At 39.8% G+C, this 26040-nt stretch overlaps 1 protein-coding gene across 11 annotated transcripts in view; it reads right to left on the bottom strand.

Annotated features, from left to right (window-relative positions):
• Positions 1 to 26040, bottom strand: part of LOC149323528 (alpha-2-macroglobulin-like protein 1) — an 83403-nt gene that overhangs the window by 27319 nt on the left and 30044 nt on the right. For all 11 annotated transcript variants that reach the window (XR_016276899.1, XR_016276893.1, XR_016276857.1 and 8 more), the window contains 9 exons: positions 24844 to 24958; positions 19569 to 19678; positions 16783 to 16947; positions 15245 to 15472; positions 11894 to 11957; positions 7484 to 7629; positions 6508 to 6654; positions 4696 to 4875; positions 1092 to 1194 (listed from right to left, as the gene is read on the bottom strand). Coding sequence is in view for 8 of the 11 variants with exons in the window: in XM_089489146.1 (XP_089345272.1) it covers positions 1092 to 1194; positions 4696 to 4875; positions 6508 to 6654; positions 7484 to 7629; positions 11894 to 11957; positions 15245 to 15472; positions 16783 to 16947; positions 19569 to 19678; positions 24844 to 24958 (1258 nt within the window). In the remaining 3 variants the exon portion in view is untranslated. The remainder of the gene's footprint in view (positions 1 to 1091; positions 1195 to 4695; positions 4876 to 6507; positions 6655 to 7483; positions 7630 to 11893; positions 11958 to 15244; positions 15473 to 16782; positions 16948 to 19568; positions 19679 to 24843; positions 24959 to 26040) is intronic.

The following is a 26040-nucleotide window of genomic DNA, read 5'->3' as shown; positions in this document are numbered from 1 at the left end:
TTTTTAATGCTTAAACACAGAAAGTTTTTAATGCACATGTATGTTTTATCTTATCTTGTATGTGTTGTATGTATGTTTTATCTTTATTTTTTATGTTTTTATAGTCAGTTTTATAGTGTTTTAATGTGGTGTTTTTAAAGTTTGTCTTGAACCTTTTGGAAACGTTTTTAATGTGTTATGGAAGCCGCCTTGGGTCCTGGCCTGGGAGAAAGGTGGCATATAAACAAAGTAAATAAAAATATATAAATAAGTAAATGGACAAAAAGCATAATAATGACTGCTTTCACCATTCCTAGATTGATTGATTGATTAAGATATTTATATCCTGCTTTTTCTGGTGAGATCTCATGTACAATAAACTATTTACAATACTTCCAGATTAAAACCATAAATCAATTAAACAAGATTAAAAATACACTAAACAAGACAACAGCTCAAACAAGTTTAAAAGCTACATCAGTTTAAAAACCATGTATGTGTACATTTCAAAGTACTATATATACTAATGTATAAGTCTAGAAATGTTAGTAAAAAATGACCCCAGAAACCTGAGTCGACTTATCCACAGGTCAATGTTAGTACTGTATTTTAACTCTTATTTGAAAAAAGAAACCATCCCCTCTTGAAAAGCAAGAGTATAATCTGTCCTGGAAGCACTGACACAACTCATCCATCCAGCCTTTAATGTGAGCACAAACAGCTATGCCTGCTGGAATTTTCTAAGATCATTGGCATTGTTTTCCTTTGCTTCTTCCTTTATTACATGGCCCTAAGTTTTATACTCGACATATCCACAGGTCATATCAAAAACCCATCATTTTGGCCCCAAAACCTGCCCTCCATTTATACATGAGTTTGACTTATAGTCAAGTATATATGGTACATTAGTCCCCAAAAGCTTTAACAAAAATCCATATTTTGGCTTGGCACCAGAAATAAACCAAAATTGGGGTCAGCCAGAGCTGCAAGGAGAAGGCATTCCACAATTGGAGCATCACAACTGAGAAATGCCACCCCCATGCCCCCCCCCATTTGTCCCTGCTGGAGGGATACACAGTTGGGCTCATCCTGCAGACCTGACTGGAACTCACCTTTTTGCCCAGTACCTCTGAAAGGTGATACCTCTCTTTGTGGTAGATCACAGGAAACAGGCTTTTTAACTTGTGTGTTGGTTAAAACTTTCAGTCTCAGGAGCTGTAGAGGAATCCAAGGAGTAGAAGAGGAAGAAGTAGAATCATCAAGCCAGGCCCAGCAGCACCAGGTGACGTTAATGAAATAATAATAATAATAATAATAATAATAATAATAATAATAATAGCAACAACAACAGCAGCAACAAACAACAGCAACGGCAACAATAATACTTATTTCTTACTGCCTCTCCCCGTGGATCAAGGTGGGGAAGGACAAATTAACAACATAAGTTAAAAGACATTACCAGTAATTAAAACATGCAACAGTTTAAAACAACAAATAAGACAAACACATTTTAAAACAGTCTACATTTAAAATTCAATATCATAATTCACAACTTAGTTCTGTAGTTCCTGCTACAGAAAGGAAGAGGAGAGAGGTAGCTGGGCAGCCATTTTGAGTGGGGGTTTTTTTAGGAGGAAGCCCACAGTCCTGTTCCAGTAATTTCCTAATACTTTTCAGTATGGACACTGACGGAACCACTGCAGTCACATGCAACACTTGTGGGATGTTTGTCTTCTTGCCTACAGAAGTGGAGAACTTCACATGCCCCAAGTGCAAGTTGGTAGCACTCTTGGAGGAGAAAGTACAGCAGCTGGAGTTCAGAGTAGCTACACTTCAGCATATTAGGAAGCAAGAGGATTTCCTGGACAGAATGGAACGAAGGATCTTGGACGAGTACCACACAGAGGAAGTTGCTGGGATAGAGGAGGTCACTTCCCATACACAGGAGGAAGACAGCTGGAGGAATGTCACACAGAGAAGTAGGCCAAGAAGGGATTGTTCTGGGAGCTTGCAGCTAGAAAATCAATTTGAAGCTCTTTCCCTTATCAAGGAGGACGAGGAAGAGCAGCATGGACAGACTTCAGGGACAGAGCAAGGGAGCCTGAGAGTCCCACCAGAGGGAACAGTCGCTGCTAAGCCTCGGAGGAGGCGTGTGGTCATAGTGGGGGACTCCTTGCTGAGGGGTACAGAAGCAGTGATTTGTAGGCCTGACAAGATGTCTTGAGAGGTGTGTTGTCTCCCCAGGGCAAAGATCCGTGATGTGACAGAGAGGCTGACAAGACTGGTCAAGCCTACTGACCAATACCCCTTCCTTTTGGTCCACGTGGGAACCAATGATATTGCAAGACACAGCCTTCAGAACATCAAAAGGGATTACGAGGCGCTTGGTAGGAAGCTGAAAGGAATGGATGCACAGGTTGTCATCTCATCTCTTCTGCCAGTTGAAGGGCATGGTCCAAGAAGGGAGAGGAAAATAGCGGATGTGAACAACTGGCTCTGCAGATGGTGCCACCAAGAATGATTTGGATTCTTCAATCATGGGCTGCAGTTCCATGAGGAGGGACTTCTTGCAATGGATGGGTTGCATCTCACACCAGTTGGAAGAAATGTTTTTGCCAACAGTCTCAAGAACTTGATCAGGAGGGCTTTAAACTGAGTTTCATGGGGGAGGGAGACAATATTAAGGAAGGCGAAAGGGATGGCGAAAATAGTCAAACGGATATAGAGGAAACAAGAAAAAAAGTGCAAGGACCCAACACTGGGAGGCAAAAAAAACTTGCACATGCAGCAAGTAAAGGGGACCCATGGTCTGCGATGTCTCTACACTAATGCACAAAGCATGGGAAATAAGCAAGATGAACTTCAACTCCTAGTACAACAAAGCAAATATGATATAATAGGCATCACTGAAATCTGGTGGGATGAGTCTCATAATTGGAATGTGGAAATAGAGGGGTATAACCTTTTTAAGATAAATAGACCAAACAGGAAAGAAGGAGGAATAGCACTATATGCCAGACACCTTTACACCAGTGAAGAGATCCAGGACACCAATCATGAAAGCCAAGTGGAGAGCATCTGGATAAAAATTAAAGGGGAGCGAAACAACAAGGACGTTATGGTGGGAGTCTACTACAGACCCCCCAGTCAGATGGAGGAAATGGATGATATCTTTCTAGAACAGATGACAACACAGTCAGAAAAGAGAGATGTAGTAGTGATGGGGGACTTCAACTATCCTGATATTTGCTGGAAGTCAAACTCAGCAAAATCTTCAAGGTCTAGTAAATTCCTCATTTGCCTCAAAGATAATTTCATTGTCCAAAAGGTGGAAGAGGCAACAAGGAAGTCAGCTATTTTAGATCTGATCCTAACCAACAAGGATGACTTGGTTAATGAAGTGCAAGTGGTGGGATCCTTAGGTGGAAGTGATCATGCATTCCTAGAGTTTGTTATACAATGGAAAGGAGAAGGCAGGCATAGTCAGACACACATTCTACACTTTAGGAGAGTGGATTTCAGTAAACTTAGAGAAGCATTGAGGGTGATCCCGTGGTCAGAAATACTAAAAGATAAGGGAGTTCAGGACAGATAGGAGTTTTTAAAAAGGGAGATACTGAAGGCGCAATTTCAAACAGTTCAGTGAGAAAGAAAAACGGGAGGTGTCTCAAGAAACCAGGATGGATGACTAAGGAACTTTCAACTGAGCTAAAATTTAAAGGGAACGTGTATAAGAAATGGAACAAGGAGGAAATCACGAAAAAGGAATTCAAAGAAATAGCAGGCATGTGTAGGGGTAAAGTCAGAAAAGCTAAAGCACAGAATGAACTCAGGCTTGCTACAGTGGTTAAAAACAATAAAAAGGGCTTTTTTGGATATGTCCACAGCAAAAGGAAGAAGAAGGAAACGGTAGGGCCACTGTGTGGAGAAGATGGCAAAATGCTAACAGGGGAGAGAGAAAAGGCAGAATTGCACAACACCTTCTTTGCCCCAGTCTTCTCAGAAAAGGCAAAGGGTGCTCAACCTGAGGATAATGGAGCAGAGGACAGAATAGGGTTTCAGGCCTAGTTATGGCCTGAAAGACAGATTGTGAGGCCACAAAAATGTGGAAACACATTTTCCAAGTTATCAAAGAGGAGACTGTATACAACACCTAATGGTCAATATAGAAATCAAATAGATTACATAATCTGAAGCAAAAAATGGAGAAACTCTAGTCTCTCTGCAAAAACAAGACTAGGAACAAATTGTAGCACAGACCATGAACTGCTGACATCAAACATTAGTTAAAGTTAAAGAACAATACTAAAGCAATCAAAATATTGTGCCAAAATACAACCTGAAGAATGTTCCCATAGAATTTAATGATAGTGTAAAAATAGATTTGCACTATTGAGCCTAATTGATTGGCTGTCAGAAGAATTGTCAGAAGAATTCTGGATTGAAGCCAGGGTTTGATTCCCAGCTCTGCCATTAAACTCACTGGGTGACCTTGGGCAGGACACTCTCTTTCAATGTCAGTGGAAGGCACTGGCAAACCTCCAAACTTGCCAAGAAAACCCCATGATAGGTTTTCCTTAGGGTCGCCATGAATCAGAAATGACTTGACACACAACAAGAACAACAACAATGCAAAAAAACAAAAGATGACAACAAAAAGTGCAAAAGAAGGAGAAAGTTCTATGCAAGCCAGGCTCAGGAGCAGGAGGTACTCACCTTCAACAAACTATAAACATCAGCCTCAGACTGATACCAAGGGGCTACTCTCACCGAGCGCTTCTGCCTTTGGCTAGCTCCCCATGGAGCCATACAGGGATATGGTTCAAAGTCTTCCAAACGATAGGGGAATCCTCTTCCAGTGATTAGTTCACTCTCATCAGGTCCAGAACTAAATAGCTGGAAAATAAATTGCTGAAAAGTAACAAAGGTCTAAAAACACAACTGCAATCATTACTAAGGAGGTCACACTGATGGCCCAGCTAGTTCATACCACAGCCTTCCTCATCCCCTCCCGCAACAAAGTTTTGACCTACAGTTCCCATTATCCCTGGCCATGCTGCCTAGAACTAATAGGATGTGTAAGAGAGTACTAGGTTGGGGAAGGCTATTGTAGTTGTCCTGCAGAGAAGTCTGCCTCCTGGCTATAGATGTGCTAATTCTTAGGGCCTGTTCACATTATATAATAAACCGGTTTAAAAGGGAGTCATTCACACTTGCGCTGGTTTTTCCCGACCTGAATTCAAGGGGGGGGGGTGATGCAAATCCCCCTTAACCTGGTTCTTTCAAGATTGAGTTTTCCCCCATTTCTTTTCCAAAACACTGGGTTGTATCAGGGTGCCACCAATGGTAACTTGCTCCCAATCCCATTTGAGGCAACTAGGAGGGAGGGGTTAATGTACAGGGGGCAGATCATGCCCACCCCTTTGCTCTCTCCCTGCCAGCCAAGCAGCATTGTTTTTCCCTCTTGGCACTTGGTTGTAGGAGTGAAAAAAGCAGCTCCAGAAATGCAGTGGATTCAAACTTCCCGCACTTTGGAATTGTATTATTATATTATTATATGGCTAAGAGAGTTTGACTCCCCCCAAGGCTAACCTATCCCCCAGGGTTTCCTGCTAAGAGTTGTTCTGAGAGGCTTGCCACTGTCATCCTCTGAGGTTGACTGGGGGGGGGGGGAGAGGGTTGGTCAAACAGTGTGATGTAGATGTACATCATTTTTTAAAAAAAACCCGAGAATGATCAAAATGGCAGCTCCATCTTAAATTGATACAAATCGTAATGTGAACTTCATCAGGGTTAAATTGCCACTGAGAGATTCAATCGGGGTAAACTTTGATATGGTATTGCATTATCAAATCTCTCCGGATCTACTCATCAGAAAAACGCAAATGTGAACGGGCCCTTAGTTAGCAATTGGGATTGCTAATACCCAGGAGCAAAACATCATCAACTGCTCATTCAGGTAAAAGAATGAAATGGCAGCAAGGACCTTAAAACAACAGAGATGAGTAAGGGAAAGATAGCAATAGCAAATACATTTCTACATTCTAATCAGTGAACTAGCACTGCCTAAGCAGTTTACAATCTGTAAACCAATTGCCCCCAACAAGCTGGGTACTCATTTTACCGACCTACAGAAGGATGGAAGGCTGAGTGGACCTTGGGGCCCTCCTCTAGGATCGAACTTATAACCTTGTGGCTGCAGTAATAGCATTTAACTACTGTGGTGAAGGAAAGGTGGAGGGAATGGTAAAATGCCACAATGACTGAGGGGCTGAAGGAATCCAGGAGCAAGATGTCTGCTCTGATAACTGAAAAGAAGATGGAGACTGGATGGCAGAATCAATCCACCCAACAATGGAAGAAATGTAGTAGTAATATCCCACTTTCCCCCAAAAATTGGGACTCAGAGCAGCTTACAATCTGAAAGCACAGTACAATTAAACAAAGCATTGTATGTAGCTGGTAGAGTACAAGAGAGAAGTAGCAACAGAATTCATTGATCCAATTCAGAAAGATGAGGATCCTTACTTTTTCTGGTGTCAGAGTTTCATCCTTCTTCAGGAGGACACTCTTGTCCACAGCATGGACAGAACACAGTGCACCTGGAGCAGCTTCTAGTTTGAGATTAACCCTTGACCCTGGAAGCTCTTCTTCTTCTGAGAAATCCAGTATCACCTGTAGTGGGAGGTACACAGGAGGCTGCTTATCAAGTAGAAAACCTACCACAGAAGCTGTTAAATAGATAACTCCATGGCAGCAAGATAAACATAATGTAAAAGTAAGACTGGAAACTTGTCAGTGTATGTATGTATGTACATAGAGTTGGCCTTCAGTATCTGCAGGGGATCCATTCCAGAACCCCCACAGATACCATAATCCATGGATACTTGAGCTGCCATTGGGGACAACGCGACTTTGCCGTCCACAGATAATTGAATCTGTGGATAGGAATTCTATGGCTATAGAGGGTGGACTGTACATTACTAGGCCTAGAATTTCACAGGACAGAATATGGCAGCTTGTTGAAGAAATGGATGATGCAACATTTGGGAAGGTTGCACCATGGTGACAGACATGGAGTGTCATCGCCATACCACTTGGAAGATACGCCCAAGATGACTCAATAGGCATGGTGCAAGAGGCTGGTGCAAGTGGACAACTGCAGCCCCCTGTGTGAAGAGATCATTCCCATGGACAATATGTATAAATATGGCTGAGACCTATGGACAGTGTGGGTTATTGTTAGTAGTGGATGGTTGGCTGGAGAGTCGTTGTTATGTACATACTGCTGTACATATACTTTGGAGTAAAGTTCTGTAAAGAGAACTTGGCAACTCTGGGTATTTCTTTAGCATCTTGTACAGTTTAGGTACAGGCAGCACTGTGCAGTCCAGCAGAGAAGGCCCAGAAGTACTGTAGTGCATTGGAAACAATGGAAAGAATCCACTATTTACAGGACATAAGGGTTTTCCCCATGGTCCCTGCACCCCAGTTTCCCACAGACCTGATGCCTGAAGCACATGTCTACATCGAATGTTTCCATATCAGCTGCCACCTCGCCATCCGCAAATACAGCATACAGCAGCAGCATGGCCTTGGGTGCCATGTCAGAACTTGTGGACAGGATGAGAGAGAAGGTGCCTTTCAGGGCTGGGGCAGAGGAAAGAAAAGATGGAAGGAAGCGAGAGGATTTATATCTACACTGTGACACAAACAACTCCATAGATCTCATGCACTTCTACTAGATGGCAAGAGGGCAAAAGAGAGTCAAACCCACTCTGTCTCCTTGCTTGTGCATTGCAGAAGGATTCTGACTGCCATGTTTTGAAATTAAAAACTGGTTTCACATTAGAACAATTAGGTTTTTTTCAGTTTTTATTAAAGTAAACATAACAAACACAGATATCATAAAAAGTATACATCTTCTTAGTTCTTTATGTTTACTTCCCCTCCAGTTTTGTCAATGATTGGCTTTAAGATAAAACTTCAGAAAAAATTAAGAAAGAATGGAAACCAGTATTAAATTTATGGATAAAACAATGGACGAGTCTATATGAACTATATGAATAATAGGAGAAAGGATCAAAAGGGTAATAGAGACAATAATGAAGATAAAAGAGAATAAGAGGAGTTTCAAGAAAGAGTATAGAAGACAACAGGAAAAAATAATTAAATAAACAAGTAAAAGTGTTAAAATAGAATGAACAATTATTTTTGTAAATAGGACATGGAGAAACGGTAGTTATGGAGGAACAAATTGGTACTGAAATTCAGAACAATTTATTTTTATACAGAAATTTTAACCTTAAAAAGTCTATTTAAATCTATCCAGTCCAACCTATGAGTCCACTGGAATAATTCAACTCTTGTGGTGGTGATGTGCCCTTAAGTCACTTCTGAACTAACACAAAATTTGCAATTTCATTTTTATAAACACTATGGCATTTTTCTTTTTTCTTCTTATTGAGACTGCAATACTAGATTTACTTGTATGGGAGCCATTTTCACTGAATGCAATGTGGTATATTGGAGTACATAGGTATATGAAAACATAGTTAATGTACCTTATTAATGTTATGTTGTGTGCCTTAAAGTCATTTCTGATTTATGGCAATCCTAATGCAAGCCTATCACAGGACTTTAGGGGCAAGATTTGTTCAGAGGAGGTGTGATTTATACAAGCCCATTCAGTGGGTTTTCATGGCCAAGCATGAATTCAAACTCTAGTATCCAAAATCACAGGCGAACACTCACTAAAACCACTATACCACATTGTCTCCCTCACTTATACTTTTATATTTCCTAAATATGCCACAGATTACAATTATATATGCAAAGTGAGTTGCTCTGTGGTAATAATAATAATAATAATAATAATAATAATAATGGATTTATTTATATGCCGCCCAATCACTGGGAATCTGGGCGGCTTACAACAGAGGGGATAATAGACGGTTCCCTGCCCTCAGGCTTACAATCTAGGGAGTATATCACACGGAGCTTTTTGGTGGTGTTGTGGCTCAGTTCCAGCTCACTTCCGAAGTGACTGCACTTCCAACAATGCAGTTTCATGTCATAAAGTGACTGTTTTATCAGACACCATTGATTTCTATGGGAGCTGCTTGCAAATTGCTTCAGCAGCGTTTCTGAAGTCACCCCTCATTTTGGTAAAAATGGGAAAAAAGTGACTTCAGAGAATTCGCATCCAGGCTCCCTTCGATTGCACTGCGATTTGGTCTGGTGTGGAAAAGCACTCCGATGCCACCCCCCTTGGCCCCTGCGTCCTGCACCGTCATTCCCCTCCTCCTCCTTCATGCCATCTCCTCCTCTCTGCCAACCAGCCGATCCCATCATCCCCTGCATCCCCTGCATCCCCTGCGTCCTCCTAGACCCCGATCTGCTCCCCTCCTTCAGCCTCCCACCAATCCCATCATCCCCTGCCTTCTCCTTGACCCTAATCTGCTCCCCTCCTTCAGCCTCCCACCAATCCCATCATCCCCTGCCTTCTCCTAGCCCCTGATCTGCTCCCCTCCTTCAGCCTCCCACCAATCCCATCATCCCCTGCCTTCTCCTAGACCCTGATCTGCTCCCCTCCTTCAGCCTCCCACCAATCCCATCATCCTCTGACTGCTCCTGCATCCTGATCCTGGCCCCAGGGGCCCCCAGCAAGCTATCCCATCATCCCCTGACTGCTCCTGCATCCCGATCCTGGCCCCAGGGACCCCCAGCGACCTATCCCATCATCCCCTGACTGCTCCTGCATCCCGATCCTGGCCCCAGGGACCCCCAGTGACCTATCCCATCATCCCCTGACTGCTCCTGCATCCCAATCCTGGCCCCAGGGACCCCCAGCGACCTATCCCATCATCCCCTGCCTTCTCCTAGACCCCGATGAAGGATGACAGCTAAGGAGGAGGCAGGGAAGGAGGACAGTGTCCAGAGCCCCACTGAGCATGTGCAAGGGTGCCGATTCGAATCGTTGAACCCTCAAAGTATGCTCTGGTGTGGTAATACAATGTGCTCTCACTCCCCTTTGCTTGAGTCCGCATCACGTGACTTGCTTGGAATCGAACTGACTTCGCTTGCCCCTCACTTCGGAAGGACAACAGAAAGGCAACCAGGTGTGGAAAAACATCATGTTTTAACCTCAATCTGCATTGCTAGAGAGGAGTGCCTCTGGATCTGGTGTGGAAAAACACCACACTTTGCATTGCTAGAACAGGAGCGACTGCAGATCTGAGCTGCAACCCCCCCCCCCCCCACATGTGTGATAAGGTCCTAGAAAGACACAACACAAAAGAAGAAGGGAATGGTGAGGGGGGGATGAGATCAGATCCAGCATTCTTCTCTCCCTCTGAGGCCTGGACCAAGGCAGATGGACCGGAGGGAGGGCTCTTCTTCTTCAGGCTAGCCCTGATGGAGCTGGGCCAGCCTATTCTCTCCCTCACCGGCCGACAGATGACAGTTAAGGAGGGAGGAGTCTCTTTCTTCGGGTAGTATGCAGCAGTATGCAGTAATTTCACTTTCCCCTAAATTTCTGCTTTGGGAGTAAGTTTAGGGGGGAAACCTTTTTTCTTGTGGTTTCAAAATTTCTGGAAATATTACATTTTATTCAGTGGCATCTAGAATTTCAGCTGAGTATCCTCTCCTTAAGGTAAGCAACCTATAGAATTCTAGGAGATCCCATTGCCTTATTAACCAGAGTGGGACTTTAAAAAAATGTTGGGAGATTTTAGGAAGACTAGCATTCCTCAGACTCTGCTTTACAAGATCATACATCCCTTTCTCACACATGGTTATAATTGTATTCAGTTTTTATGCCAACTATTCTGCAGGCAAAACCGTGCCTGAAGGGGAAGTTAAAAATGGGATAACTAACATGAAATAAACACAAGAGACAGAAAAGGCTTGTTGCCTCAGTCACCCCTCTTCAACCCTTGATATCAAATGAATATCAAAAAGGGATGTTTTAGGCAGGTAGCCAAAAGGGGGCTCACCAGCACAGGAAACCAGCCACAGTACTGTATATGAGGAAATCTGAATGGCTCTACATGAGAGAAGCCAAGGCATGGGATCTCTCAAGATCAGAAACAGCATAATCCCTTCACTAAGAAATGTGATGGTGAGAGCTGGACCCAGAAATTGCTAACATACTACAGATAAAAGAAGTTTCCTTCTGGGAGTGAAACTCTTTTTAAGGACATTCATGCCGATTGCCCGGTCATTCTTGCATATCTCACTCCATTCTTCTCCCCTTTTAACTCCTGAAAAACTGCTAGAATCCATTTCTTGCTACAAATGCATATGCCTAAATAACAGTCTAGTTGCAAACAGGCAGAAACTCTGGGGCTGTATATACAGGCGGTGGGACGTCCACACTTTTTGCCTCGAAAAGGGGCTTCTTTTTCGCTCCCTGTAACGGGCGTCATAGCTGCAACGGGGCAGCATGATAATGCCCCTTCCGCAGTGCATGTAGAAGGGTGCATGGTGTCATGGCATGAAGGGGTGGAATCACAGCGTCCAGTATGTGGACACTACGCAGTGACTCTGCCCACAGGCCAGCACAAAGTGCGTCTGTATTCCCTCTCTGTCAGATTCAAGACCCTTCATTACTGCTGTCTGTGCCACACAGCAAGCACACATTCAACTGCCAGCTTTCTCCCAGATTGGAGCCTGGCTTCTGGAACTGGCAAGCATTGCCCACTGTAATCCTTTAATTTGCTATCCACTACCACCTTTTATATATCTTATTTGTTAGAGTGTTTGTGTGTGCATGTGAGAGAGTGCTTAGCATGTGTGTTGTTTCCCCCTTTAATAAATAAAATAAACTAATTGGGAACCTTCTCCTAGAGTTCATTGGGTTTGGAACTGGTATACAGTTAGTTAATGCACAAATTTGACTCCTTCTACTTACTCTCATCTTTGCCAACTGGCACTTCCTGCTGTCCACTAGAGACGATCCTCCCTTTTGATATAACCTGCAGGGAGAAAACATGTTAGTACTGAAAAAAGAAAAGTCCACCTCTCTCTCCATCCACTAGAACAGCTGAAAGCTAGAATATTCAAGGAAAAGAATGCAGAGGGATGGGACATGAAGAAAATAGAAGAGTGTGAAGAATTTTGCTCATGCAATATTAAGAAGGATATAAGGTGTGGTAATACCATATATGAATAAGCAAGCAAGTGGCAGCAAAGAGCAAGGCAACCTTTCCAACTAAAGCCAGTCAGCGATGTACGTTTTGCAGAAAAAGAACAATTAAATTATGCTACCTGATTTAGCACATTTGATTTAAATATTAGTCAAACTCATTTAAAGTTTTATGTGAAAATTCTTTTATCATAAAACTTGTAATAATGTAAAGAGAATGGTATATACTCCCTTTATATTTAATAAAAAATAACTACATCTGAAAGAACCTTTTTGAAAAAAACACATACCTAGAGAGAGATGTATCTAATATGTCTTCTGTCAATAGCATAATTTTCTTTTGCTGAGGTATAACAATAATATCTTCAGCTTCTCTCACTCATTCTCTGCTCTGCTTGTCAATTGCATGTCATATTGAGAAAAATCTGATTTATTACAATTGTTGTTGTTGTTGTGTACCTTCAAGTCATTTCCAACTTATGGTGAGCCTAAGGTAAATCTTTCATGGGGCTTTCTTGGCAAGATTTGTTCAGAGGGGATTTGCCATAGACCTCCTCTGAGGCTGAGAGAGTCTGACTTGGACAAGGTCACCCAGTAGGTTTGCATGGTGGAGAAGAGATTTAAACCCTGGTTTCCAGAGTTAGTCCACCACTGAAACTACTGCACCACACTGCTTCAACATTATAGTTTCACTAAAGGATGAATGTGAGCTTTGTGGGCAGAGGCAAGATTTCACTTTTTTTTCCCCTTGAAAAGCAAGAGATTTTGTGAAATAGGAACAAGCTAGCAATGTATTCATTTGTTAGTCTGCCAATGCTTGTCTCCTGAAAAGAATTACTAGTTCATCTCCTATATTTATCTAATATGATTGATTGAAGTACTATGGAGATATGGAGATACGAAGAAACCTCTGTGTGTGTGTACTTTCTTAGAGTAATGTTTTCTTAGAGTGATTAACAAATAGAACGCTATACATGACCCAACAAAATATTTTGGCTTCTGCCTTCTCGAGTTGTTAAAATCAAAGTGATCTTGGATGGCTGTTAAGCATGAACGTACACTTGAAACAAGACAGCTGGATCCATATAAGACGCAACTTGCTTTATTATATAAAAAAGACAACAAATAAAGAGCACTTCTGACAAGTTTGTTGTGGATCCCAGAAGGATGCAGTTAATCACTAATAATGCATATGTCTTAGTGTGATTAACTAACAGAACTCTATACATATTTAAGTCGAAGGGCATGGTCCAGGATGGGAGAGGAAAATAGCACAGGTGAATAACTGGCTCCGCAGATGGTGCCACCAAAAACGATTTGGATTTTTGGATCATGGGCTGAGGTTCCATGAGGAGGGACTTCTGGCAAAGGATGGGTTGCATCTCACGGCAGTTGACAAAAATTTTTTGCCAATAGTCTCAAGAATTTGATCAGGAAGGCTTTAAACTGAGTTATGTGGGGGAGGGGGACAGTATTCTGGAAGGCATAAGGGCTGGAGAAAATAGTCAAATTGTCATAGAGGGAACAAGGCAAACAGTGCAAGGACCCAACAGTGGGAGACAAAAAAACTTGCACAGGCAGCAGGTCAAAGGGACACATGGTCTTCAATGTCTCTACACTAATGCACACAGCACAGAAAATAAGCAAGATGAACTTAAACTCTTAGTACAACAAAGCAAATAGGATATAATAGGCATCACTGAAACCTGGTGGGATGAATCTCATGATTGGAATGTAGGAATACAGGGGTATAACCTTTTCAAGAGAAATAGGCCAAACAGGAAAGGGGGAGGAATAGCATTATATGTCAGGGATACACAAATTGAACATGGGTCAACAGTGAGATGCGGCAGCTAACAAGGCCAATGCAATTTTAGGCTGCCTCAACAGAAGTATAGTGTCTAGATCAAGGGAAGTAATAGCGCCACTATATTCTGCTTTGGTCAGGCCCCACCTGGAATATTGTGTCCAGTTCTGGGCGCCACAATTCAAAAAGGACATTGAGAAACTGGAGCGTGTCCAAAGGAGGGCAACTAAAATGGTGAAAGGTCTGGAAACCATTCCCTATGAGGATCGAATGAGGGAGCTGGGGATGTTTAGCCTGGAGAAGAGAAGGTTAAGAGGTGATATGACAGCCCTGTTTAAATATTTGAAGGGATGTCATATTGAAGAGGGAGCAAACTTATTTTCTGCTGCTCCAGAGACTAGGACCCGGAACAATAGATGCAAGCTCCAGGAAAAGAGATTCCACCTCAACTTTAGGAGGAACTTCCTGACAGTAAGGGCTGTTCGACAGTGGAACACACTTCCTCGGAGTGTAGTGGAGTCTCCTTCCTTAGAGGTCTTTAAACAGAGGCTGGATGGCCATCTGTTGGGGATGTTTTGATTGAGATTTCCTGCATGGTAGGGGGTTGGACCAGCTGGCCCTTGCGGTCTCTTCCAACTCTATGATTGTATGATCCTGTGTGTGTGTCATATCTCTGGCCACAGTTGCTGCTGTGAAGTGAATGCAAGTGAAGAGAAGGAATGGGAAAGCCTGTCATTTCATTCATTGGGCATAACACCTTTCACTCCTGTCCTTCACTTTCTTCTGAAAACCCACCAAAGCCCTCCACCCAATGAACTCTACTAAGGTTGATATATCTCAGCTCAACTACTATTGTGCTTTTGATGACGTCCAATCATCCTTACACATATAGAAAGGACAAATTTCACCACAATAGTTCTGCTACTGGGATCTAACTCAATGTGGTTATATATATAAGCCACCAGCAGAAGAAACCGAACAGTTATAGTCCAAGAAAGATACAATTGGTCCTCCGTATCCTCAGATTCTTTATCCATGGATTCAAAGTATTCAAAACAAATATAAACTTCTTAAAGGAAACTGATTTTGCCATTTTATATAGGAGATGTCACTTTACTATATGATTGCATGTAATGGGCTTGAACATCCATGGATTTTGCTGTCCATAAGGAATCCTGGAACTATGCCCCAGTGGATACCAAGGGCCAACTGTACATAGATTTTAGTTCTTCTTAAGCATTTAGAGTTTTTCCTTTCCTTTCCCCTTTTTTTCTTTCTCACCCACTGCTTTGCCTTTTGCAAAAGCTCACCAAAAAATAGAAATCTAGATGGTCAGCCTCTGGGTCCAGTTCATTATGGTCAAGGATGTAATCAACTAGTATTTCTTGAGCCTTGCCACAGGGCAGAGCTTCATCCACATGTTGGATCTCAAGGAAACTGTTACTTTCTGAGTAGAACGGCTTTAGCCAGATTAAATCTTCATGGCGGGCTCTCCAAGCTGCCTCCACTTGGGTGACATTCTCAATGGAATACCTGGCCTGTAGAGCAAAACAACATAGTCAGAAGTAATCCATCCATCTAAGGTCTCTTGGAGCAGCATGTGGAACTGATTAGCTAGACGGTTACTATGATGCATTAATTTAATATTAATTTAATCTTATCCACGGTACAGATTTAAAGCTGCTTTCAAAACTATCTAATAGTTATATGTCACTCAAAATCTCAGTCACTAATGTGCACATTTTGCATTTTTGTTGGCATCACCCCAGCATGTTGGTTGAAGTATTTATTTTGTTCAATAAAAATGCCCAAGAACAAGAAAGGCAGTAGAAAGAAGAATGACAGTGGGACAACTAACATTGAATAAAGGAGGAAAGTCCAGTTTATGGAGGCTAGGAGTGCTCCCCACCCCCATATGACCTTGGAGAGCTATTTCTTCCATGGTATATGCACTTACATACACATACTTCAAATTTTTGCCCCCAGATGAGTTCTACAGAATGTGGGGACACTTTCATCATAGGGGGGCTCTGGCCCATTTTAAGCCCAGGAGAGGCCTCTTTTCAAAAACCCCAAAAACAAAAAGTGATTCAGAAATCACTTGCTACTGAAGTCCTGATTAAAGGAGGGGGAGGTTATTATGAAGCTAAAATAGCCTAGGTGGACCAAAAACATGGTAAAAATGCCCCCTACAACTCCTAGAATGTACCTGGGGGTGGTGGGAGTACAAATGAACAATTGTGCTGGAGAGGCCCTGAGACACACTTTATCCATCCCTCTAATAAAGAATATTCTGAGATTTTACTGTAAACTACTTTGAGGGTTTCTTTTAGAATGACTTGGTCTACTTATATGCATGGACCAAAGGCTTGTCCAGAAGGACTTTCATACACTGAACAATTCATGGCCAATGAGTATGGAGAAACCCTACGGTTTGCAGAAGTACAGACAACTTAGCAGAGAGGAAATCCTAAGGTGGATTGTCCACCTGACATTGCTCAGTAGCCACAGTGTTGTTCGAGGAGTGGAGGACAAAATAGAAAACTCAATATTCCTGGAAAAAGGCGTGCCTGGCTGACTGAAATCTAAACAGGAACTCATATAAGTGCAACCTTTTGTGTTTTTATTATTATATAGCTTACAAAATGTAAATTGAAAATTCATCAGTTTGGTACCCCTCTTCAGAACTGCTATTACATTTGCAAGCTAATGGCTACATCAACATATAGAGCCTACTACTGTGGCTATACTGTGTAGTGATGATGGCCCTGTATACATTGGAACGAACATCACATTTTATCCCTTCACTGCAAATTTCTTTGCAGATGCAGACACAAATTTTACTCACCCACAGAGATACCAAGGTATCCTTCCAGTCTGTTGTATCTAGAGAGAAGCTAACTATACCATCTTCATCTGTGACAAATGGAATGTGGGTCTGTATGTCATTAACATCAACAGTGACATAGACAGTCTGGTTCTGGACAGGTTCTTCAAAGATTGTAGCCAGCAACTGCAGGAATAAGATGTCCATTACCAATCAGCCTGAGAGAGCTTTTACAGACCACTGCTCTTAAATGCAATAAATGAGATGGGGTTACTTGTTTCATATGGGATCCAACCAGATTTGTCTTGCTCCAAATATAGTTGGCCCTCCACATTTGTGCCTTGGACTTTTGTGAATTTGATTATTCATGGATTTGATTAATATGTTCTCCCTAGGAATCTCTAGGTCCTCCAGCACAATTCTGTGATCAACATTCGCCCACTAGACGACCTAGAGATTCCTAGAGAGAACACTTATCTAGGCATCTGAATGTCCTCCAGAGCAATTCTATGGTCAAATTCTAGCAGATGTTGACCACAGAGTTGTGCCAGAGGATCTAGAGATACCTTAGAGTGGTGTGCCTCTCAGGTAAAAAAAATAGTGGTTTTTATTTCAGAGGGGTCTTGTACCCCTAACCTCAGCGAATGTGGAGGGCCCACTGTAGAGCCATCCATTGCAGGGCAGTATGCTTTTCCTAGAATTTAGGCTGCAAAATTTTGCAAAATTATTATGGTTTTAACTGTGTTGGTAGCATAGTTAAAATGCATGAATGTCATGGATTTGTACTGAATAGAACTTGTAACATCACAGTATCTTTTCTTCATGGCAGCATCCAAACTTCTGAAAAGTTTTATGTTAAATTACATTTCCCTTTTCTGGGTGGCTAGAGGACCCACAATCCAAGATACCCAAGTCAGTGAAGAATTCATTTGCTCAAAGAAGTCTCTGAAAGCCTGAGGTTTTGTTCCTGTATAAACCAATTTTATTTCATAGATGCATATGAAGTTTTCTTCATCCCAAAATATTTCCTGGGAACTCCTGGCGTTATACCAAGGATCATTCCCACCTCCCAGTTCAATTTAAATCAACACAGCACTTTCCAAAATTAAAAAAAATATCTCTATTTGGCTGTCTGTTTATATTATCCAGAACTAACTAAGATGGCCACCACCAGTAAACACAGCTATTGTTTCTAGTATACAGATTCTACAGATATCAAGCAAGATCACCAGGGAATTCCACAAGGAAATCAGCATGTGCTTTATAGACTACAGCAAAGCTTTTGACCATATACACTTTTTAAAGGAGTTGTAAAATCTGACTTTATCACTTTTCACACAGTACTGTTAGTGTAGCAAATAGGTTTCCCTTCATGAAAATCTAAAATCTTAATTCATTAGAGAAGATACTCCTCTTTGGCCTCATTCCCACTGGCTTATAACGTGGATCAAGAATTGAATTAGCGGTGCATCATTCCCATTTGAGCGTGCGTTCGATCCTCATTGCGCCAATTTCGTTCCCATTGAAATCTGGATCTGATCCCCATGTATTTCATTTTCCCCCGGAAAACCCGAATCAGTGGACGATAAACTGGTGTAAAAAGAGTGCACATTTTTAGAGGTTTTTCCTGCACCTCCTGAGTCCGATTCAGGGCAAATGAATGGGAACGACAAGGGTGTCTGATTCAGGAACTTGGGGATGGGAGGAGCAGTGCTCAAGGGGCTGGCCTGGGGGTGTCACCCACTTGTTCTCTTTCCTGCATTACCGGCGCCATTTTCCCCCATTCGCAGTCTTTTCCACGGTGTAGTGGGAAGCAGGGTAAGGCGATCGCGCTACATTGACCTCCAAACACAGTAAACAGATTACGCCCCCTGCAACCTTCCCCCCTGCTCCACATTCATAGACCGACGTGTGAGGAGACCCATTGAACACCATTTTTTAACTATTCTTTCTTTCTTTCTTTCTTTCTTTTTTTGCCTATGCCTGAGCGCCTGAGCAGCAGATTGGCTTTGCATTACATGCCTGCTTGATCGCCCCCCCCAGACAGCCCAGGGAGCAATGGGGGAGGCAAATGTATTTGGGGTGAATAGAGGCTCCTTCTCTCTTTCCCAGAGGGACTATGGGAAGATGCAGAAGAGCCTGGGACCCAAAGGGATTTAGGGTGAATAGTTTCCTCTCTTTCCCAGAGGAACTATAGGAAGACACAGAAGAGCCTGGGACCCAAAGGGATTTGGGGGGAATAGAGGCTCCTTCTCTGTTTCCCAGAGGAACTATGAGAAGACACAGAAGAGCCTGGAATGCAAAGGGATTTGGGGGAATAGAGGCTCCTTCTCTCTTCCAGAGGGACTGGGAAGACACAGAAGAGCCTGGATGCAAAGGGATTTGGGGCGAATAGAGGCTCCTTTTCCCCTTTCCCGGAGGGGAAAAGCACCTAAGCAACTGATTGGCTGTGACATCAAGCGCTTAGGCGCTTGATTGACAGCTGCTTTAAAAAAAGTTCTGGAAGGGCAATGGGAACGGGGAGCAAAATAACCTGCTTCAAATTACCACAGGGAAAATACCAATGGGGACGAAAACAGGGGTAAAAAAAACCCCGGGTCTGTTTGCACCCGTTTTTAATGGGAACGATTTCGATTATGACTCGGAAAAAAAATCCGAGTCAGAATCGCAGCAATATAAGCCACTTTTTTGCCCAGTGGGAATGGGGCCTTTATGTATTTTTCTGAGAAGATAAACCTTTCAAATAAGAGCTGTCTACAGGTTAATAACTTTAATGTCTTCCACTTGAAAGGGTGGGCTAGGATTACCTTTCCAGAGTATGGGAAGCCTTTCTTGTAGAAGCGATTGGGTGCAAAAAATGCCACGCTCATCTCCTTGACAGCAATAGAGATGTCACTCTTTCCTGTGTTTGTCAGTCCTATACAGCGAGATAACATGTTGGTTTAGCACAGCAGTGTGAAAACAAAAAGTGTAAGGTAAAGATCACATCCTTCCTTATTTCAAAAGCCCATTATATCATCTGAAGATGTGCAACCAAACATAAAGTTAATGAAACTTCTTTTTTTATTTTAAAATTTATTTTCAAAAATTATAAAGTTAAAAACAGTACAAATAAACAGAAAAATATATATTAAAAAACCAGAAATCTAAAGAGAAAAAAGGAAAAGAGAAAAAAAGAAAGAAAGACAGATAAGAAAACAAAAAGGAAAGAAAATAGGCGAGGAAAAGAAAAATATATATAGAGAGAAGAAAAAGATTGAGAAAGGGGAAAAAATGGGGAAAGGAGGGTGAGGAGAAGAAAAAATATAATAATAAAAAAATGTAAAAATTCTTCCATTCCCAACATAGTCTTGGTATTTCTTCATAAATCTATCTGATATTTCATTGTTAGATATTCAATGGATCCCATCTTAAATCACCAAATATTTCATATTTTTAAACATTATTTTCCATATATAATTACTATAAATGCATATCAAATATTTAATCACTGTCAATCTTTAAAGACCATCATCATTATCTCTCCCCATTCTTTGCTAATATATTTCATCACCTGTTCCCAGCGTTGTATGAATTTCTCTAACTTATTATCCTTAATAAGACATGTCAATTTGTCCAACTCAGCTATTTCCAATAATTTTACTATCCAGTCCTGTATAGTTGGCAAATTTTAATTTTTCCAATTTTTAGTGTATTCTAGTCTGGCTGCTAATATCATTATACTATAGCATTCTTTCCTTTTATTTGTTTAAATCATCATCCATCATAGTTAATAAATATAATTCTGGGGACATTTTTACTTTTATATCCAATATTTTTTCAATTTTTTAATGTATTAAACTCCAATTTTTTTTTTTGGCTTTTTTACATGACCGTTGGTGGTAGAAAGAACCTTTTTCTTCTGAACATTTCCAACATAGAGGATTTACATGGGTATACATTTCTGATAACTTTTCCGGGGTCATATACCACCTATAGTGCATTTTAAGTACGTTTTCTTTTATATTTTGAGCCAATGGAATTTTAATTGTTTTTTTCCAAATGTTTTCCCATTTATTTAATTCTATGTCGTGTCCAACATTTCTAGCCCATTTAATCATCGAACCTTTAATGAATTCTTCCTCAGTTTCCCATTTTAATCATAAATGAAACTTCTAAAACAACATGGATCCATGTTGATCAATCAGATTTTCTTCCAGGCAGGCTGATAAAAGATAATATTTGAACAATGATTAATTTGATAGCACACCATGAAAAAATATAAAACAAAAAAAATGGGTTTGATTTTTATAGTCGCCAAAAAGGCCTTTGATAATGTAAACTGGAAATTTATGAATGCAATATGAAGGGAAATGGCACTGGGCTATAATATGATTAGATGGGTAGATGAAATATATATATATGAAGACCAAGATGAAAAATTGATTATTAATGATGAATTAAGCAGCTCATTTAAGATTCAAAAAGGAACCAGATAGGGTTGCCCTCTCTCACCCCTATTGTTCATTATTACATTAGAAATGTTAAATAATAATATAAGAGATAATGAATTGATTCAGGGAATTAGAATGAAGGGAGAAGAATATAAATTAAAGGCCTATAACAATGATTTGGTTTTATTCTTGTCCAATCCAACAGAAGATATTAATTTAGTGTTAGAAACTTCAAATTCAGAATGGTTTCAGGCTTCAAAATAAACAGAGAAAAACTGAAATGTTAACTATGAACATGGATTAATGTGATAAACAAGACTTGATGGAGAAGTCGGGTTTTAAAATGCAAAATACAAAATATCTATTCTATGAGAAATTAAATGTCAATAAAGATTTAAATAATCATATGGTGAGAAAATCATTATTGAGGATATGGCTAAGCTTGAAAAAGCAATGGGGTAATAAAATTCCAAAGTGGGCATCACCTAATGAAGCCTTTTTCAAGAGAAATCAATTAATAATAAATGGATAACCTATGAAGATTTGATTAAATCTGATAATCAGATACAGTAGAGTCCCAATTACCTGACATAAATGGGCCGACTGATCGTCGGATAACCGAAAATGTTGAATAATTCAATGATGGCACAAGCACACACACAAATGCGACACCATTTGTGTATATATATACACACACACAAAAATATACAAAAATCAACAAGCCAAAATCATAATCAATGGCAAAAAAAAACAAATGTAATAAAAATACAAAGGGGCACAAGACAAGGATGTCCCCTTTCACTACTATTGTTTTTAATGTGTGATTGAGATCTTTATTGATATGATTAAAAAGGATTTGGACATTAAAGGCTTGAAAATTAGGAAAGATTAATTCAAAATTAGGGCATTTGCTGAAATATCGCATTGACTCTAGAGGAAACATTAGAATGTATAACAAAAGTTAAGACTATATTAAGAGATTTTAGTTTAATATCAGGATTGGAAGTAAATGCAGATAAAACAAAAATGATAGTTAAAAACAGGACTAAAAAGAAGAAAAAGAATTAAGTGAAAAATCTGAATTTGAAATTGGGAAAAAAGTGAAATATTTAGTTATTGTAACAACTAAAAATAATTTGGATTTATTTAATAACAATTATGTAAAAATCTGGAATGAAATTAAAAAGGATCTATTAAAATGGAAAGACTTAAATTTGTCAATATTGGGAAAAATAGCCTCCATAAAGATGAGTGTGTTACCCAAATTCTTGTTTCTGTATCAGATAATTCCAATAATTCATAACGAAATAGTCTTTAAGGCATAAAGAAATATCAAAGTATATATGGGCTGGGAGAAAGCCAAAGAAAGGGGAAGTCTAGGTCTTCCAAATCTCAAATTGTATTATTGGGCAATTTGTTTGGTATGGATCAGGGACTAGATATTGCTACAAAATACTAGTCTATTAAATTTAGAGGGAGAAGAAATTAAATTTGGGTGGCATACTTATCTTTGGTTTAATAAAGAGAAGGTAAACAAAGCAATAATCATTATATCAGAAGATCCTTGTTGAAAGTTTGGAAAATATATAAGGAAAGGTATTCCCCTCATACACCTCTCTGGATCTTACCACTCAAGGCTTTTTATAAAAGGGGAAATATAGTAAAAGATAGATGGATTACTCATGGAGATCTAATTAGATTTGAGGGGAAAGAATATAAAATAAAAACACAAGAAAAACTAAAAGTTGATGGTATTTCATGTCACTGGCTCCTTTATAGGCAATTAAAAGAGAAAATAAAGATACAAATAAAGAATTACAGTATCGAGAAAGAATTTTCAAAATTAAAAAAACTCTATTGAAAGAAAATCAAAAGATATTATCTAAATTTTATAAAACATTATAAAATTGTTCTGGGAAACAGAAGATGAAAGGATTAAGATCTCAATGGCTTAATGGCCACAAAATGTGGGTCATGTAATTGAATTGGAAAATTGGGAAAAGTATGGAATAGAACAATGAAACTTTCTATGTCTCAAAATATTAAAGAGAATTTATATAAGATACATTATAGCTGGCATCTTATCCCCCCCCCCCAAAGACTATGTAAAATGTATAAACATTTTAACAACAAATACAAAAAAGAAATAGGGACTTATTACCATCAGTGATGGACATGTGTCAAAATTAAGAAATTTTGGAGTCATATTCATCAAATAATTGAAAAATCCTACAGATAAAATTTCAAATGAAGCCGGAAACTTATCTATTAAGGATGGTGGATAATCAAATTGAGAAAAGGAATGCATGACTGATTTACTATCTATCAGCAGTGGCTAGATTACTGATAGCACAGAAGTGGAAAGAGGGTGAAACACCAAGTATAGAAGACTGTAAAGTCGAAGGCTTTCATGGCCGGCATCCATAGTTTTTTGTGGGTTTTTCAGGCTATGTGGCCATGTTCTAGCAGAGTTTCTTTCTGACGTTTCGCCAGCATCTGTGGCTGGCATCTTCAAGAGAGTGCTTTGCCTGGAAAAATTGGGTGTGTATATGCTGTGTGAGCCTGGGAATGCAGGAGTGATTTGCATGTGTATTGTTCTGTGTTGATGGCTGGCCTCAGCCTGGGAGCATAATGCAAATGAGGATTAATGTCTGCTAATTGGTGATCAATTATCTGCTGGGAAAGCCCCTGACTCTGAATGGTTTCCCATTTGCATTTGCTGAGTCCTTATTTTGCTATTCTTCAGGAGTGGTAGCCAAATTTTATTCACTTTAAGGGTTTCTTCTTTCCGGTTGAAATTATCCAGATGTTTGTGGATCTCAATGGCTTCCCTGTGCATAGAAGACTGGTTATTAAAAGTAATGAATATGGCAATATTGGATTAACATGTCTTCTAAAAGGCGACATACTGGATGGGAACAGACAACAGAACTTTTAAGTGATCAATAGGATACATTGACAAAATCAGATGTGTAGAATTACTGAAAATGTTAATATATAGGTATTATAGGTAGATAAATAACACATGTATACCTGAGGATATAGTAGAACAAGAGGCTATTTTTATTTATGATTAATTAAGAACAGTTGGGTTAAAAAAGCTTAGTATTAACATGTAGCTCTACTATCTTAGGAAGTTAATTGTTGAGTAAAGAGACAGAAAAGGAAAGTACCTATGGAAGATTCTTAATGCAACAGAAAATAGATTTAAAAATTAAAAATTGTATATTTATATACGATTATAGGTAGAACATGGGCATACCTAATAGATCTAGAAAAACATGTATTTTCGTTTTCTGCTTTGTTCAGTTATCATGACTTGTTTTTTAAATATAATTTGTCCAATAGTCATTTTTATGTATGTTTTATGTTTTTAATTAATAAACAAAAATTTAAAATTTAAAAAATGATGTGCACCAGGTGTCACACTTGCCAAGTATGCCAATGAGAATGTCTGTTGACATGCAAAGATGTTGTGACTGGAAAGTTTAGCTATAATATAGGAGAAATTATATTCATGTGGAAGCAATATCCTATGGCCTAAAGTTTAAAATGTTTGACTGGAATAACAAGAAGAGAGAGGCAATCAATGAAAACATCACCAGATAAGCTGAAAACTATGTTTCCTTTCTTTTCATTTCCTTCATACCTGTTCCTTGCTCCTCCATTTCTGCACTAAGCGTGATGTATTTCTCATAGCCTTTCTGAAGCAGATGAATATCAGTTCCCTCAATAGTAAAAGTGGTGCAACCAGTCTTGTCTGTCTGAGGATACAAACACAAGGCTAGTAAAGCTATCCTCTGTACAGATGGATGATGAGTCTGTTTCCCTGCTACAATAGTTAATATGCTAACAGTTAACAGCTAATATGCTACTGACACTTGGTGGAAAAGGGATGTTGTTAATAGCTCTTCCTGGTTTTGTACATCTGGACTGAAAGTCACCAAGGAGAAGATGGCAAGAGACAATCAATTATGTATCTACCTTTGGTGTGTCCTCCTCACCATGCAGAGATTGTCATTGTTGTTAATTGCCCTCTTGTCGACATCAAATCAATTCAGATGTCATCATACCAAAATATGATCTGAACAACATCTCAGCAGAATTTACAGACAATATAAGAACCAGGTTTGGACTATTAAGCATAATCAACAGGGAACCAGAAGAACTTTGGTCAGAAGTCAGGGACATAATAAGGGAAGAAAGCAGCAAGACACTTAAAGTTCCAAAAGGAAAAAACAGACACAATAGCAATAACAATAGCAAGTACAAAAGTGACACAAGAACAGAATCAGAACCATGAATGCAACTGTTCAGGGACTAGTGCTCAAGGATAAAGAGGACTACTATAACAATAAATGCAAAAAGAAAATAGAAGAAAAGAACAAAAAAAGAAAGAATGTTCAATAAGACAAGGATGTTTAAACCAAAAATCGGAATGCTGTATGACAAGAACATATTACAAGACCAAGAAGAAATAAAAAGACATTGATTGCAATACACAGAAGAGCTACATAAAAGAGATTAAAAGATAAATGACATATGGAATGAAGAAGCATACAAAGATGAACCTCACATTTTAGAATACAAGGTGGAAGCTGCATTAAGAGAAATTAAGAAAAAGAAATCACCAGGAACAGATAATATTCCAGTTGAACTGCTACAATCCACATATACAGAATAAACTGTATGAATGAACTGTTTAGTGTTATCTAAAATATGGTCCAAAGCACCCTGCAGAAATAATCTAGTTTGAGACCACTTTAACTTAACCACACCATTAAGGTGCTCCTTTGGTGCTGCATCATGTGGACGCAGTACCAGAGGAGTGTTGTGATGCCGTTCC

This window comes from Sceloporus occidentalis, unplaced genomic scaffold (assembly GCF_023333645.1).
Source record: "Sceloporus occidentalis isolate IW3139 unplaced genomic scaffold, rSceOcc1.0.p SCAF_1, whole genome shotgun sequence".
In the NCBI taxonomy this organism is placed as follows: Eukaryota; Metazoa; Chordata; class Lepidosauria; order Squamata; family Phrynosomatidae; genus Sceloporus; species Sceloporus occidentalis.
Note: the sequence above shows the minus strand (reverse complement) of the source record. Positions and strands in the feature narration are given on the sequence as shown.